Source organism: Rhododendron vialii, chromosome 10a, assembly GCF_030253575.1.
Source record: "Rhododendron vialii isolate Sample 1 chromosome 10a, ASM3025357v1".
NCBI lineage: Eukaryota > Viridiplantae > Streptophyta > Magnoliopsida > Ericales > Ericaceae > Rhododendron > Rhododendron vialii.
This window is the reverse complement of record NC_080566.1, coordinates 4,376,274-4,391,750: the sequence shown is the minus strand read 5'-3', so window position 1 is coordinate 4,391,750 and position 15,477 is coordinate 4,376,274. Positions and strand designations below refer to the sequence as shown.

Sequence of the window (15,477 nt, the reverse complement as noted above, 5' to 3'; positions counted from 1 at the left end):
GTAAAATCAAATATACAATCTCACGAACGACAAACACTTAGGCTCCGTTCTAAAATTTTTTTTAAAAAATAAACAGTTTATTTCACATTTTTAAACTCAAAAATAATATAAATAAAAAATAATTTTACAATTTTTTTTGCATCGTATAAAAAAATCTCAATGAGATGTTTCAAATAAGATCCATATTGCATATTTTTAAATTTTAATAAGCTCATAATTTTTAAACTTGAAATTACCTTCTTAAAAAATAAAATTTTTTTTCCTGTTTTGGAACGGAGCCTTAGTGTGCTTGCTCCGGTCAACCTGAAAGACTTTTTTATGCTGGGTTTTGTTAGGGAAAAAAGAAAAAAAAAAAGAAAGACCTTTTTAAGGGGCCCAACCTTCTCCTCAGGCTCCACAGAATCCCCTCTTACGTTAAACAAGAGATTTTAGAGAGAGAGGGAGCGAGCGACTTCACGCGTGAAACAAGAACAACCGTGTGCATTGCTGTTAGAACAACTTTAGGACAAACACTTTCTGCTAACACACACTCTCTCTCTCTCTCTCTCTCATCCTGTTTTTCTTGCACTCTGTTTTCCCTTATTTGTAGCCAAAGACATGACCCTGCAACAGTGCTACAACAACTACAGCACCCCCTTCTGCCACCAAGAAAATAATGGCATGATCAATCACACTCAACACAACTTAAATTCCACTTATACCCCTCCACCTACGTCAATGGAGCTGGAGAATTCCACCAACGATGAGGAAAATCATGGCAGCGCAAAGGGCTCGGAAACAAGTGGAGTGTTTGCAGTGAAGGGGAAGAGGGAGAAAATGGGTGGCGATGGTCAAGGGCAGTCGAAGGTTTGCGCCAGAGGGCATTGGAGACCTGCTGAGGATTCTAAACTTATTGAGCTTGTTGCTCTCTATGGCCCTCAGAATTGGAACCTTATTGCTGAGAATCTCAGTGGAAGATCAGGTAACGAAAATGAAAAACTCTTTTATTTCACTCGAAATAAATTGACGCTTACATACGATTTTGTACACAATTTAATTTTTTCGACCTAGGTCACATAATCCTCGAGTACTGGAACTATATGCTTTTGTACTCGATCCTGCTCTTCGCTCTTACGATTTTTATAAGTTTGGAACATTCTGGAGCTAGCTAGAGACGTTTTTACGATCTTGCTCATGCTCTTGCTCGCGCGTGTGCATTATGTGACTTCAGTACATTCAAGAGAAATTGTTTGGGCGACAGAGTTCAACCCTTGTATGTTTAAGGGGTTTTCTTTATAAAAGAACCCATTTAGATGAAATACAAAAAGAAGCAACATTTTTCTAAGGTATGCGAAATTATTTTTCGCTAAAATATTTGTAAAATGTTTTATGCTTGTAAAAAGAGTTATTAAAAGGTGTTCTTGAAAGTTGTATGTGGGTCCACGTACATGCTCGGGTTCCAGACACGACTGTATTCGGAAGTTATGTTTCTAGACTTTTTCTTAGTTCAAAATAACGAAATCAAGACTTGTCGCGTCATTTTGTATCGTGTTTTCCTTACCTTTTTCTCATATAGCACATAATCTCATCTAGTTAACATACTCGTGTACTATCACGTTAATACTTTATTGAATTTGAATTTGTGAAGGCAAGAGTTGCAGATTGAGATGGTTCAACCAACTAGACCCAAGGATCAACAAAAGAGCATTCGCTGCAGAAGAAGAGGAGAGGCTACTGACAGCTCACAGAGTCTATGGAAACAAATGGGCAATGATTTCCAGGCTTTTCCCCGGTAGGACAGATAACGCAGTGAAGAACCACTGGCACGTTGCTATGGCCAGGAAATACAGAGAGCAGTCGAGTGCTTATAGGAAAAGGAATCTGAAACTGAGTCAAGCTGATTATGCAATGCTGGAGGAGGAGGGTGCGAGTTCAAGCTTTTGCTGCAGGGGTACAACCTCTGGAACTGATCAGGCAAATGGTTTGAGCTTGTGTGATGGGGGTTTTATTAGCCCTGCCCAGTTCCAGTTTGCTGTTTCCATTGGTGGGTTTGGCGAAGATCCGGCGGTGTCGAGCGGAGGGAATTTGTTGCTTGATTCTTCAGGTCTCATCATTTTGGTTTCATCTCTCTGGTTTGTCTTTCGGATTTTAAAAAGTTTTCTTGCATTGTGTGTTTCTATGAAATTCGAAACATTTTGGCTTGGGTCTTGTCAGGGTCGATCCGGACTTTTTGAGAAATTTAAAGTTAAGATTAAAGATTTGACTTTTTTTATTGGACTACTATAAGGGACATAAAAGTAATATTTACTTTGGAAATTCATATAAGGTTCCGTTCCAGAAATTTTCTTAAAAAATAAACAGTTTATTTTACATTTTCAAACTCAAAAATAAAATAAATGAAAAATAAATTTTCAATTTTTTTTACATCGTATAAAAGATCTTAATAAAAGATCTCATTAAGATCTTTAAAAAAAGATTGCATATTTTTATATTTCAATAAATTCATAATATTTGAGCTTGAAATTACTTTTTTAAAAATTAAAGACTTTTTTTTTTGTTCCGAAACGGAGCCTAAATTTTCGAGAATTTAAAACTGCCGGACCTCGAGCTTCAGCTCAGGCCAGCGCTGGGTCTTTTTCATGTCATTTTGAAGCCAAAATCGTTATTTTTTTCTCTTTTGTCGCATGTGACCATGTCTGGTCAACCCACTTCAAGTTCAACCCAGTTACCCACTTCAAGTTCAACCCAGTTACCCTCTCAAAAAGAAACTTGTTTGACAATCTGTTTTACGAGCCATAACTGCTAGGAAGAAGACAGTAAGATATGTGGATCAGATTTGTTCATCCTGGGCGTGACCCACATCATATTAAATGAGTTTTCTTAGTTGTTTTCCAGAGTAACGCTTGAAACACAATTTTGAAATATCACTCCAGATAGAACTGTATTTGAACCATTTGATGCACTTGGGTCTACAAACTTCGAAATGTTTCAAACACAGTTGTGTCCGCAAGTTGTGCACGTTGGTCTGCATGCATCAGACGGTTCCAAACACAGTCGTGTCCGGAAGTCGTGGTCCCAGACTTTTTGTTTCTAAAATTACAACCCACCTCTCGAGGAACACCACAAACGTATATTTTCGAATTTCAAGAGGCATATACTAAATGTCTTTGAGGTTTTAATTTCCCTGATTTTGAGGAAAATAATGTCTTGCAGGTTTCAAGAGAGATGGAAATGGAATGACCAGTTTCGACAGCCAGAACAAGTTTTGGGACAAGTCCAGAGATGATTCTTCCACCTCCTGCATTGGTCTCCGTCCCTCTTCACTAATTAGCTCCAACAATGAGCTAATTTCATGTTTATCAGAAACCATGGGAGGAGTACCGACGTCTCAAGTCACAGTACCATCAGCTGCAGAGAACAGAGCAACCAGCCATTTTGAGCCCACTGTTTCCCCACCATTTATAGACTTCCTTGGAGTTGGAGCCACATGATCAAGTCAGAGAAAATAAAGCAAAAGCTGGAAGGAAAAGATTTGGAAAATGAAGAAGAAGATTTGGATGTGGTGGATATAATTTTGTTTAGAAGATATATGCTGCTCCGTTCGAAAAAGAAAATCCGGTCCGCAAGAAGATAATTTTCCAAAAATACATTTTTGTCAAAAGAATTCGAGATTTTATCGGCAAATCGAAAGAATTCCTCGATATCTACTAATTAGTAGTAACGAAAATGTATATTTTTTGAAGTTCTCGTTTTACGGACCGTAATCTCTTTATTATGGAACGGAGGGAGTATCATTTAGTTTAGACTTCAGAGGTGAAGAGGGGGAATTAGTTGTTGATATGGTGGCAAATATTTCAGTATCAATTCCTTGTAACTGGCCTTCTGACCAGATATATCATTTTCTAAAGCTAGATGGAGAAGTTACTTTGGAAACCATCTTCAGATTACTGTAGTTAAGCAGTTTTGCAGGGATTAGAAAATTAATCCCAAAATTAAATAACCAAAACAAAAGCAGCCATAGGATTAAAAATCATCGGGAAATCCTCAAGTGGAGTTCAGTAAGACATTTGATTAATTAGGTTTAAAGTGAAAAGGAAATCAGGGGCAGAAACAGAAATACCAACGAGTGTCGAGTGGGGTAAAAAAAAAATAAAAAATACAATCGTGAAAATAAAGTATTCATTGATATATAAGATATGTATTTGACGTAAAAAATAAACCGACGACTTTTCATACTGGAATGTAATGCATAGCCTTATATTCAAGAATTAGTCCTAAAACACATTTTTTTTTTCAATATATACAAATAATCTATTATTCATCTGTCCGTTCCTCATCCGATTATACGCTGATTCCTCACAACTTGCGTTGCGAAAATATTTTTCTCCATTTTTTGATGGGTGCTTGGGGCAATTTTATGAGTTTCATACACACCTTGGACAGTACTACTTCAATTTTAATGGGGCAATCTTATGGAGCAAACACCAAATATGGTAAGTGGAATAGAGATTCTAAAAACTTCTAAGTGACCCCACATACTGCTTATGAAAGGCAAAATAATCTTCTTATTCCAACGAAGTCTTTCCTAATCCTCTTAACCCTAGCCTTTAGATTTTGTTGATTGGGTCCCTAAGACATTTGGCCATATGGAACACTTGATTGACTTGTCATTCGAATTTACTTCTTTAGCTAAACACACGATGCGACATTGCATCCAACTTTGAGCAAAACGATGCGACATTGCATGCAACATGTAAAAATGCAGTATGCAAGAGGTCCAAAGTTGGAAAAATTCTTGGTGTCGCACAATGTCTTTAGGCTTCGTTCCGCAACTCAAAATAAGAATTTTTTTTTTAAGAATGCAATTTCAAGCTCAAAAATCATGTATTTACACAAATAATTTTCTTAATATTATGGATCTTGTTTGATACATCTCATTGAGATTTTTAATACGGTGCAAAAAAATTAAAAAATTATTTTTTATTTACATTATTTTTGAGTTTAAAAATGTAAAATAAGCTGTTTATTTTTTAAGAAGATTTCTGGAACGGGGCGACCCGTTGACACCTACAGTTGGACCCAAAAGCAATTATTATTTTTAAATTCTTAATGGGACCCAATAGTTGAAAGGACCAAAATTAGGAGGTCTGTGTTGAAGTTAAAATTGGTTAAACTTTAGGGGTGCAAAGTGGATTAAAAGAATTAGTTAATCTTTAGGGGAACAAACTACTCCAAACTACAACTTGTTCTTGTTTTTGTGTGTTGAAGTGGAAAAGATGTTGAGGTAGTGTCAGTGCAGAGAGAGAGAGAGAGAGAAGAGAGAGAGAGAGAGAGGTGGCCGGGCAAGCATGAATGCATGGGGTGGGGAAAGTTGGTAGTCACAAGTAAGATCTGTGCCTGAAGTCTGCAGGCTCATGAGAATGGGATGTTTTGAAAAGCAAGGCCCCCCTCCTGCTGTTTTCTTCTGCGGTGTATTATCTCTTCTTTTTTTTTTTCTTTCCGGGATGAAAAGGATGTCCAGGTCAGTTTACGCGCACTTCTATTAATCACTCTCACGGTCTGGTCAAAGTCGAGCCATGCACGTAGAGACTAGAAAATTCACAAAAATTACTCTGTTACGACTTAACTTCTAAAAATCGGAGCCTGATCAATTGAGTAAAAAATAAATCCACCAACTAACCGGGCTCATTTATTGGAACACTCTCTCTCTCCCTCCATTTCTGAGAATAAATGCTCCCCACGTGGGGGGGTTTGTTCGGTTGTTCAGGTGCGCTTTCGTCAGGAAAACGTTGGGTTTTTGTTTGTTAAAGTTCGCGATGTGTTTTTCCTATGTTTCCCCAACGGTTCCACTTTGGAATCACAGCTAGAGTTCGGCAACATAATGGGGTGTTTGGACCCCCAATTCTTAACTTTTTTTTTTGCATTTTTTGATTTTTTAGATCAGATTCAAAACGTATTTTAAATACGTGAAGTGTTTGAAAGATATGTACAAAATGCATTTTATAATATGTATAGTGTAAGGAATTAACAACTTGAATGTGATAAAGACCTCCGGACCAACTTCTGGCTTTTGCTCCCCTCCGGTCAAAGGAGCAGTGCTGTTCTCGCTCTAGTCTCGCTTCAATGATCGAAAACGTTCACTTCGTAGAGCTCGTCAACTAAAACAATTTTGTAAAAAATCAGCTCGATCGGATATCATTAAGTACCTAATTGAAACATTTTTATTTTGAAAAGAATGGATCCGAAACACTGGACCATTGGATTCCATTATTTGTCAAGTTGTTTGTGTCCTGATTAGGCACTTCATGATATCTGATCGAGTTGATTTTTGGCATAATTGCTCTATTCGACGAGCTCTACGAAATGACTGTTTCCGATTATCGGAGCGGATCCCGGCAAGGCCGGAACAACACCGTGCTGTCTCTTGGAGGGCACAGCACGGTCCCTTAGTCCAATTTGAAAATACATTTTGGTAGAATGTGTTTTGGCCCCACCAGCCAAACGGTCAAAATGTGGAAATGAAAATGAGAAAAATAGCTTCCCAAACAGGCTCTAAATAACAAAACGTTTCAGCCAAGCACAGTCCACCGAGTGTTGGATAATATCCATAGAAAATAAAAAAATAAAAAAATAATTAAATGAAATTTAAACAAAAGTTTATATATATTAAGACGCAATTATAAATATACATAACTACCCAGTGGACTATGTTAGCATTTTTCATGAAAAAAATTGAAACCACCAAAATGCATGGCCAAAAGAAAAGTCTTGCAAGTTGCAACCATCAGACTACCCCATCCAGATCCTGAAAAGTTTACCACACTATTTACGTATGTGGTGGGGAGATTGCCTTTTTTCACGGAGGCTCTGTAAATGAGGTTTTCGCGCCGCTCCATTTTGCCGTTCGTTTCGGTACTCGACAGTTCAGATTTTAAATAAATTATTCGTGCGAATAGTTTATTTAAAATTTGGACCGTCCAAAATAATTTTGGACGGATGAGATTGTTCGCCTACGTGAAAACATTCTTTACGGAGCCTCTGTAAGGAAGTTTTTCTCTTGGGGTGGGACCTCACCACGGATAGTTGCTCTTTTACAAAATTGCTAGAGGCACATCGGTGTGGTATATCTCAGCCACACCCCTCTCACGTACAAGTAGGGTCCACTGAAACGGACCCCACCTGTATGTGAGAGGGGTGTGACTGAGGTGTGCCACACCTGATGTGTCCCTAGCACCTCTCGTTATTTTAACATTGTAGAACACTTTAAAAAAAAAAAGAAACTTATTCACGGCTCTGCACAATCTCAGCTGTCAATTTTGACAATTAATAGTTGAGCTCTTCTTTTCAATTTTGACCGGTAAAAAATTAATTTTTACCGGTCAAAATTGGTCGTCCAAAACACTTTTGGATGCGTGCGATTGAGCACCGTAAACTTTTTTACAGGTTGCTCCGTGAAGCTAAAAAAAAAAAGAAAAGATATCTGTTGGATTTCACAACTTGATTTTGAACAATAAATTGCAACACAATAAATGACTTTCAACTTCGTAAAATAGTTGAAAATGCTCCAATATATCAATAGTGGTTAGGTTATCCCTTGTTGACTCACAGGGTAGTCAGAAATCTGCCATTCCTCTTGTACAGCTGACAACAGAACAACCAAAGTTTTGATACAATTAGCACTTGCAGAATTCATGCAAAAGAAAGAGGAAATGGGTCTCCTCATAACTGTCATTTCGTCTTTTTTTAGGAACTGGCAAGAAATTCATTAACGGTTATTTTAATGGGCGCCATAATGCGCAGGATAAAATTAATAAATTATAAATATATTGCAATCAAGTTGAATTTGTCCCAAAATAAATGTCAATCGGGGCCATCTTTATAGGAAATGTCTACTAAGTGTGTCAGGTGGTACAGAAAATTTATGGGGAAAATGCCAATAACCCCTCCAGTTTTCTTGCTATTACATAATTTACCCCATTCCATAATGCCTTCTCCTTTTCACCCTTTAGAAGAACTGCATGAACTTCGCATTTTTCCAGGAAATAGTTTTTGCTATCTTCACAATCCTAACGTGGAGTTTAGCCCAACTTTATTCATCTTATATTATGGTTGCATTCTTGTAAACTAATAAGTCTGAAACTTATTTATGTATTTTTATTACTATTCGTAACTTTTATTTAGCGTTTCGTCCTAATTTTTTGCATTAGTCGTTCGCCTCAACGAGACGAATCGGAAAATATAAAAATATGGACGAATGTTGAAAAAATCCAAATAAGACGACACTTTAAACAAATAAGACAGTTTGATACTTTTTTTGTCTTTAATGAATTTTTTTTCTTTTGTTTATAATTTTGTACTTTTAAGACTGCTCTTGTCAACGCAGATGATTAATCCAAAAAATATCTTGCAAAACAAAAACAAAAACAGAAAAGACGAATAACACACAAAAACAAAAAAAATAAATTAAGTTTCCAAGAACCCAACCTTGTGATTCCACCATCTCGTACTTTTGTTTATAATTAGCAATTTTTAGAGTCCTAAAAAAATTGTCCCATGCAGACAAAAAGTAATGAGCAAAAGTGACGAGTTTACATTTCTAGTTAGCACTTTTTAGGGGGCGTTTCCACTAAGCAATAAATTATGGACCACAAGTTTTGATGTTGTCTTTATTCAAAAAAAAATTCACGTTCGTTAGTTTTTCATCAATTTTTTATGTATTATATGGGTTCATCTCGATGAGAAAAAGAATTTCTCTTGGATATTTCATAAAATGCTTGTGTAATTGTCGTAATTTTTTATTTTTTCGATTCCTCTCATCGAGACAAATCTATAACAAATAAAAGTTTAGCACAAAACTAACAAATGCAATTTTTTTTGAACAAGGATAAAGTCAAAAAGCTGTCGTTCGCATGTTTGATTAGTGAGAACATCCTCATTCCCCAGTGTCCTAAAAAGATTATCCCATGAAATCTTTTGTTTTGACCATAATTGGAGCTCCCGCTACTGAAAAGTAAAATTAGTATCAGAATTAGTCGATGCGTGCTTCACTTGACCCGAACATATAAATTATCAAAAATATTTGAAGCGGTATAATAAGAACAAGAAAATACAAATTTATTCGCGACCGGCGCTCAAATCATCCCCATTTAGTTATAGTTTTTCACGGTCAAAAGAGGAAATAAGGAGAAATAGGGACATAGGATAATGAGAAATATAAAATAAGTGATGGATTAAAAGAGTAATTCCAAAAAAGTACAAAACGTGTAATCATGGTTTTGTCCCACTGTGTCAAAAAGAAAGGACAATACCTGACACAGAAACTTTTGTCCGCCAAATTTAAACCTAAATATCCAGCGCCACTATGCGCCCGTTAGATTAACCGATTCACTAACATCAATCTGACATTTCGTAGATGAGAAAAACTTCTTGACAGAATTTTTCGTAAAGAAAATTTACGGAAGTGAATCGCTATATTTCAAAAGTATTTTAAATGGTTCAGATTTTAATGAAAAGTTAATTGTAACCGGTCATAATTGAAAACGAATCTCAGCCATTAACTACGCGCATGGACGGCTGAGATTGCGCCACTCTGTAAACATCATGTTCATGGAACGACCGTGAAAAAGTTTATCTCTTCGGAGATACATGCATCCAATTGCACCATAAGTTTGAAGAATAGGACTTCCCTCTATTTAAGTTCTAAAATTCAAAGAGAGAAATACAGCTTAACCCAAGTAGGGCTGCAAAACGAGCCGACCTCTAACGTTTTCTAGCTCAAAACTAGTCTAGCTCAACCACTCAAGCTCAAGAGTTCAAGCTCGTTTAGTATTGAGGTGTTCGGGCTTGGTTCGTTTTACTAAACGAGCTAAGCTTTTATAGAAGAGCTGAGTTGTAACTAACTGAATGAGCTCAAAACTTGAGCTTGACTCGATTGTTAGTGAGCACAAACTGAGTTACTCGAGCCTCGAGCTGCTCGCAAACAGCTTGGTTCGTTTGCAACCCTAAACCCAACAAAATAGGATGAAAATTTAACTGCATAATTTGTTGACAAAAGCGAGATACGAAGGCAGAAGCCCAAAATACCAATAAGCAAAATTTTAAGAAAAACTTGAACTAATTACTACACTGCTCGATCTATTTATAATGTATAAAAAATTAAAGATACTCGAGCGTCCAAACCGATCTGTAACATGCTTAATTAAAGTTACAAAAAATAAAAAAAATACTATAATAAGTTTCAGACTTACAAACTCACAAGAACGGAAAAATTTAACCCTTTACTACGCGACTAGGTCGACTCGTTTATTGGTCTAATTTGTTCCAAGTTGTATTACATAGGTCATCCTACAACAAAATGTGACCGGACCGTCTTGACGAGACGAGGAGAGAATGACTCGTAGAAAATTACAAGTCAGAGAATGAGAAAATTCCCAGTAAACGCCCACCTTCAAACGGCCATTAGACTTCCCCGCGCTTCCCCTCAAACACGCGCCTTCTCTATTCAAACAAACCCATCTTTGTCCTCTCTTGAAAACACCATCAAGCTCCTAAAATCATCGGCTGATACTAAAAACTTGAAATTCGGCAAATCGATTCACGCCCTTTTGATCATAACTAATCAAGCCACTCCATGCCATGTAATCCAAACGAATTCCTTGATCAATCTCTACTCAAAGTGTGGCCAAATGAAAGTCGCTCGCCAACTGTTTGATGAAATGCACGAGAGAAACGTAGTTTCATGGGGTGCCTTGATGGCGGGTTATTTACAAAATGGGTTTCCTTTGGAAGTTCTTAATTTGTTCAGAAACATGACATTGGCGGATTGTTTTCGCCCGAATGAGTATATATTAGCAACGGTTCTTTCTTCATGTGCTGATTGTGGGTCGAGCGTAGAGGGCCGCCAGTGTCATGGGTATGCGCTGAAGTATGGATTGGTGTTTCATCAGTACGTTAAGAATGCGCTTCTGTACATGTATGCGATGTGTTCGGACGTGGAGGCGGCTTTGGGAGTTTTGAACTCGGTTTCTGGGTCAGATGGTTTTACTTATAATTCGGTTTTGAAAGTTCTTGTGGGGAATGGGTACTTGAGTGAAGCATTAGAAGTTTTCGGTAGGATGGTGAAACAGTGTGTGAAGTGGGACAGTTTCACGTATAATAGTCTTTTTGGCCTTTGCGCAGCTCTCAGGGATATGAAACTCGGTTTGCAAGTTCACAACCGGATTTTGAAGGCCAATATTGAGGTTGATGAGTTTATTGGTAGTGCAGTTATAGACATGTATGGAAAATGTGGTGAGATTTCAACTGCAAGGAATGTTTTTGACGGGATGCAGACTAGAAATGTGGTCTCATGGACAGCAATGTTGGCCTCTTACTTTCAAAACGGATGCTTTGAGGAAGCGTTGAAACTATTCTCTTATATGGAACATGAAGGTGTTATGCCAAATGAGTTTACATTTGCTGTACTGCTGAACTCTTGTGCTAGTTTGTCTGCACTTGGACATGGGAATTCAGTCCACACACGTGCGGTGAAGTCAGGATTCAAGCATCATGTTATTGTGGGGAATTCTCTTATCAACCTTTATATAAAGGGTGGGAACATTGAAGCTGCAAATAAAGTGTTTACTGATATGGTGTATAGAGACACTACGACTTGGAACGCGATAATATCGGGATACACTCATTATGGTCTTGGTAAAGAAGCTTTGATAGTTTTCCAAGATATGCTAGCTGTCGAAAAGCCTCCTAACTATGTAACTTTTGTTGGAGTTCTCTCTGCTTGTGCACACTTGGGTTTGGTAAGAGAAGGGTTCTACTATTTGAACCAATTAATGTACGAAATGGGGATTCAACCTGGATTGGAGCACTATACCTGTATTGTTGGGCTCCTTTGCAGAGCTGGTCTAGTTGAGCAAGCTGAAAATTACATGAGGACTACACCGGTCAAATGGGATGTCATCGCCTTGCGTACTTTGGTCAATGCTTGTTATGTCCAAGGAAATTATCGATTAGGGAAGCAAGTGGCCGAAACTGTCTTGGATATGGACCCTGATGACGTGGGAACTTATTTGCTGTTGTCTAAAATGCATGCCAAGGCGAATAGATGGGATGGAGTTGCCAGGATTCGTAAGCTAATGAGAGAGAAGATTTTGAAGAAAGAGCCTGGCATTAGCTGGATAGAGATAAGAAATCATACTCACGTCTTTGTCGACAATAAAAGCCCAGAATTCAGTCAGATTTATGAGAAGGTAAGAGAACTTTTGGCCAAGATTGAACCGCTGGGCTATGTGCCAGACGTTGCTACTGTAGTGCATGACGTGGAGGAGCAGAAGGAGGATTTTATAAGCTACCATAGTGAAAAGCTGGCCATAGCATATGGGATTATGAAAACACCACCAGAAGCAACAATCCGCGTCATGAAGAACCAAAGGATGTGTGATGACTGCCACTCAGCTGTGAGGCTTATATCAAAGGTTGCAAACAGGATGATAATTGTGAAAGATGTCAACCATTTTCATCGCTTTCAGGATGGTTTCTGTTCCTGTGGAGATTGTTGGTGATGATATCTAATGGGTATGTTTTGTCATCTAATGGCAGTGGCAACATATGGAAATCAGAGGTGAGACACACCTAACAAAGCCTAAACCAAGGCTCAGCAACATAAGCTGCATATAGATAAAAGTTAAAACAAAGGACTATTCTGAGCTTTCCATCTTTGAGTTCTTCAATATTTCAATTCTACCTTTCCCGTCTAAGGACGAGGGACAACTAACAATAACCGACACAGAATTAACAGGATAACATTGAGTTTTGCCCAGTCCTGCTGCTAGGCTCTGTTATATTGTCATAATGGTCCATTTGTCTTCCTCTTTTGCTCACAAAACAGTGGTCAAGATCAAGCTTACTCTAATGAAGCGAAAATTGATGGCAACCAACCTTGTTGCTTCCTAGCAGGTCGATAGAAGTTCATATGTACAGAATCAGTTCCTAGAGGAAACGGATCCAATCTATCTCCCGATTCCAAAGTGCTCGCTTTTTATGTATTTTACCACTTTTGCTTTGTAGTTTCTCATTGTACGAAGAGCTAACTGGAAAATTGTATGTGCTCCTGATTAGTGATTAGCATCCCTTCAACTGTCAATAAAATTTATTCCTCTTCTGTGCAGTGTCTTTTGGGAACGATTATACAGTTTGCTGGATTGTCTTCCTTATATAGATACATTCTTTTATTCCTGTTCTTATTGTTACTTTGTTTTCTTTGCTTCCTCTTGAGGATGTCACGAGTGTAACAAAAGTTTTATGTAGTATTTCCCTTCAAAACATCCCAATATGTCTTTTGGTGTGAGTGATTTCCTCGATATTATAAACGCAATACAAGGGAAAATTACGCGGGAATTTATTCCAAATCGAAGATTTCCATTTACAATTCCAGTTGTTGGATTTCTGGTCGACTTAACCTGGAGATCCAAATTTGATTAATATTTTGATCAAGACAATAGTAGTAGTAGAGTTAATAAATAATTAAGCATATACACAGCATTCATATCATAACAGAGAGCCGGAAAAAAAAATAGCATGAGGAAATTGAATTTTTCTATTGATTCCGGTCTTCCAAAAGGAATACTTCAACAAAAGCTATTCTCCATGATCTTTACAAATTCACCAAAATCGATCCTCCCATCTCCGTTTTCGTCGAACAAGCCGATCATCCTCCTGCAATTCTCCACCTCTCCTGCCTCCTTGAATCCCAAAACACCCAGAACTCTCTGCAACTCCCTCGTATCGATAAACCCATCACTGTTCTCATCAAACACATCAAAAGCTCCCTTCACCTCGTCCAAACTCGGCTCCTTCTCTTCAAACAGCTTTGAAATCTCGTCAGGATCCAACCTCTCCGGAAGTTTCCCATCACCAGACTGACAAAAAATCCCCAGCCTTTCCATCACCACCCCCACATCTCCTCTGCATACATCCTCTTTTTTCTCACTGGAGCAAGGCAAGTCAAAATCTTGGTTCTTTTTCGTCACACGAGCTTTCGAATCCTCGCAAGTCTCGGATTTCACAAGACATTCTTGTTGTCTTTCCACCCGGTTGAAAAATCGACTGTAAATTATGTCAAGCACGAAAAAACCGACAAAAAGAAGCTGGATTATGGGCAGCGTTACGTTTTCCATTGGGAATTGGGTTAGATTACTGAGAGCGAGAGACATGGACAATAACAAGAATCAAAATGAAAACCCTGAGAGTATTTTGTAAAGGGTTTGCTTTCCCTTCTGCTTTTGCATGAAACGATACGGAGAGGCGGGATGTTGATATATATAGAGAGATGAGACTTGTCTTGTGCTTGAAGGCATCTGAAAGGGTCAGACGTTTCATAAGGAGGTGTGGAAGAAGGTGCAGTAATATTGGGAGAAAAATTGGAGGAATGAGTCATTGAATTGAATGGAAATTTGTGAGGAAGTTTCTCTGCTCCTGCACAATTGGAGTATTTCTTGGGGGTGATGCTGTTATGTGAGATTTGTTGATTTGGTGGGTGGTGGTTGGCTGATTTTGTCTTAGTTTTTTCTGGGTGGTTTTTATGGGGTGTTTCTTGGAAATTGACATTTGGTAGGCTGGGTTGGACCACGAGGCATTGAGAAAGTACATTGAAGTTGCTTGGAATGTACTTGGTAGAGACCCGGTTTTACCAAGACCCGGTTACAAAGTTGGAATTCCCGGCCCCAAGGTTACTCCGATTGGTTGGTGGGTGTTGTCTCCACACAATTAAAAAGGATTCGACTCTTGGGGGGTCAGCCCAGGATTATGTGATTTTTTGTGAATTTCCTAGTTCTAATGTGGATAATCTGCCTTTAACTGGACCGGAGAAGAGATTGATTAATGGAATGCACGTAAGCTGATTCAGACCCTTGATTGTCGGAAAGAAAAGCAGTTGAATTCCCTCCACAGTTAAATAGTAGTGAATTTTTATTGTAATCTTTTTTATACTATAGCCTCTCAAGAAAGACATTGATAATCGAAGCAGTGGCCTAAGTCAACGTGCGCGCAAGCTAAGCTAAACAATGTGTGAAAGAAGCTATAAACAGCGTGTGAAAATCATGTCCTATTATTAGAACATTAGGACAATAGCCTTATCGTATCGAGGCCAGTTCCCTTTACACAAAATTTGATACAAAACTAATCAGAGTTTCACGCAGATGATCAGAGACGTTCAATTTGTTTAAAATATGTTTTTAAGAGTTTTCGTAAAAAAATCAACTCATTCTAATATCGGTTAGGGCTTGATCGGTTCATTGAATTTTATCTTGTAAAATTTGACAGGAATCAACTGGATGAACCGATCAAGCACTTATCGATATCCGAATGAGTTAAATTTTTTGTGGGGACTCTTAAAAATATATTTTAAACAAATTGAACGGCTCCGATTATTTGTGTAGGACTCCAAAATGGGTCCCAGATAACAAGTAGTGCCCAAATTTGTGTCAAGTTTTGTTAGTAGTCTGG

General features: G+C 38.0%; 3 protein-coding genes across 3 annotated transcripts; 2 read left to right on the top strand and 1 right to left on the bottom strand.

Moving 5' to 3' along the window:
- Nucleotides 1–493: 493 nt before the first annotated feature.
- On the top strand, nt 494–3,870 carry LOC131303998 (transcription factor CSA). Its single transcript, XM_058331089.1, has 3 exons — nt 494–961; nt 1,628–2,083; nt 3,193–3,870. Exons 1-3 carry the CDS (start codon nt 598–600, stop codon nt 3,468–3,470), a joined length of 1,098 nt encoding a protein of 365 aa, XP_058187072.1. The 5' UTR covers nt 494–597; the 3' UTR covers nt 3,471–3,870.
- A 6,451-nt stretch (nt 3,871–10,321) lies between these two features.
- LOC131304229 (pentatricopeptide repeat-containing protein At5g39680) lies at nt 10,322–13,181 on the top strand. The gene has a single exon (XM_058331382.1). The coding sequence runs from the start codon at nt 10,398–10,400 to the stop codon at nt 12,534–12,536; it is 2,139 nt and encodes a 712-aa protein (XP_058187365.1). The 5' UTR covers nt 10,322–10,397; the 3' UTR covers nt 12,537–13,181.
- A 371-nt stretch (nt 13,182–13,552) lies between these two features.
- Nucleotides 13,553–14,494, bottom strand: LOC131304230 (probable calcium-binding protein CML46). The gene has a single exon (XM_058331384.1). The coding sequence runs from the start codon at nt 14,184–14,186 to the stop codon at nt 13,602–13,604; it is 585 nt and encodes a 194-aa protein (XP_058187367.1). The 5' UTR covers nt 14,187–14,494; the 3' UTR covers nt 13,553–13,601.
- Between the last annotated feature and the right edge of the window lie 983 nt (nt 14,495–15,477).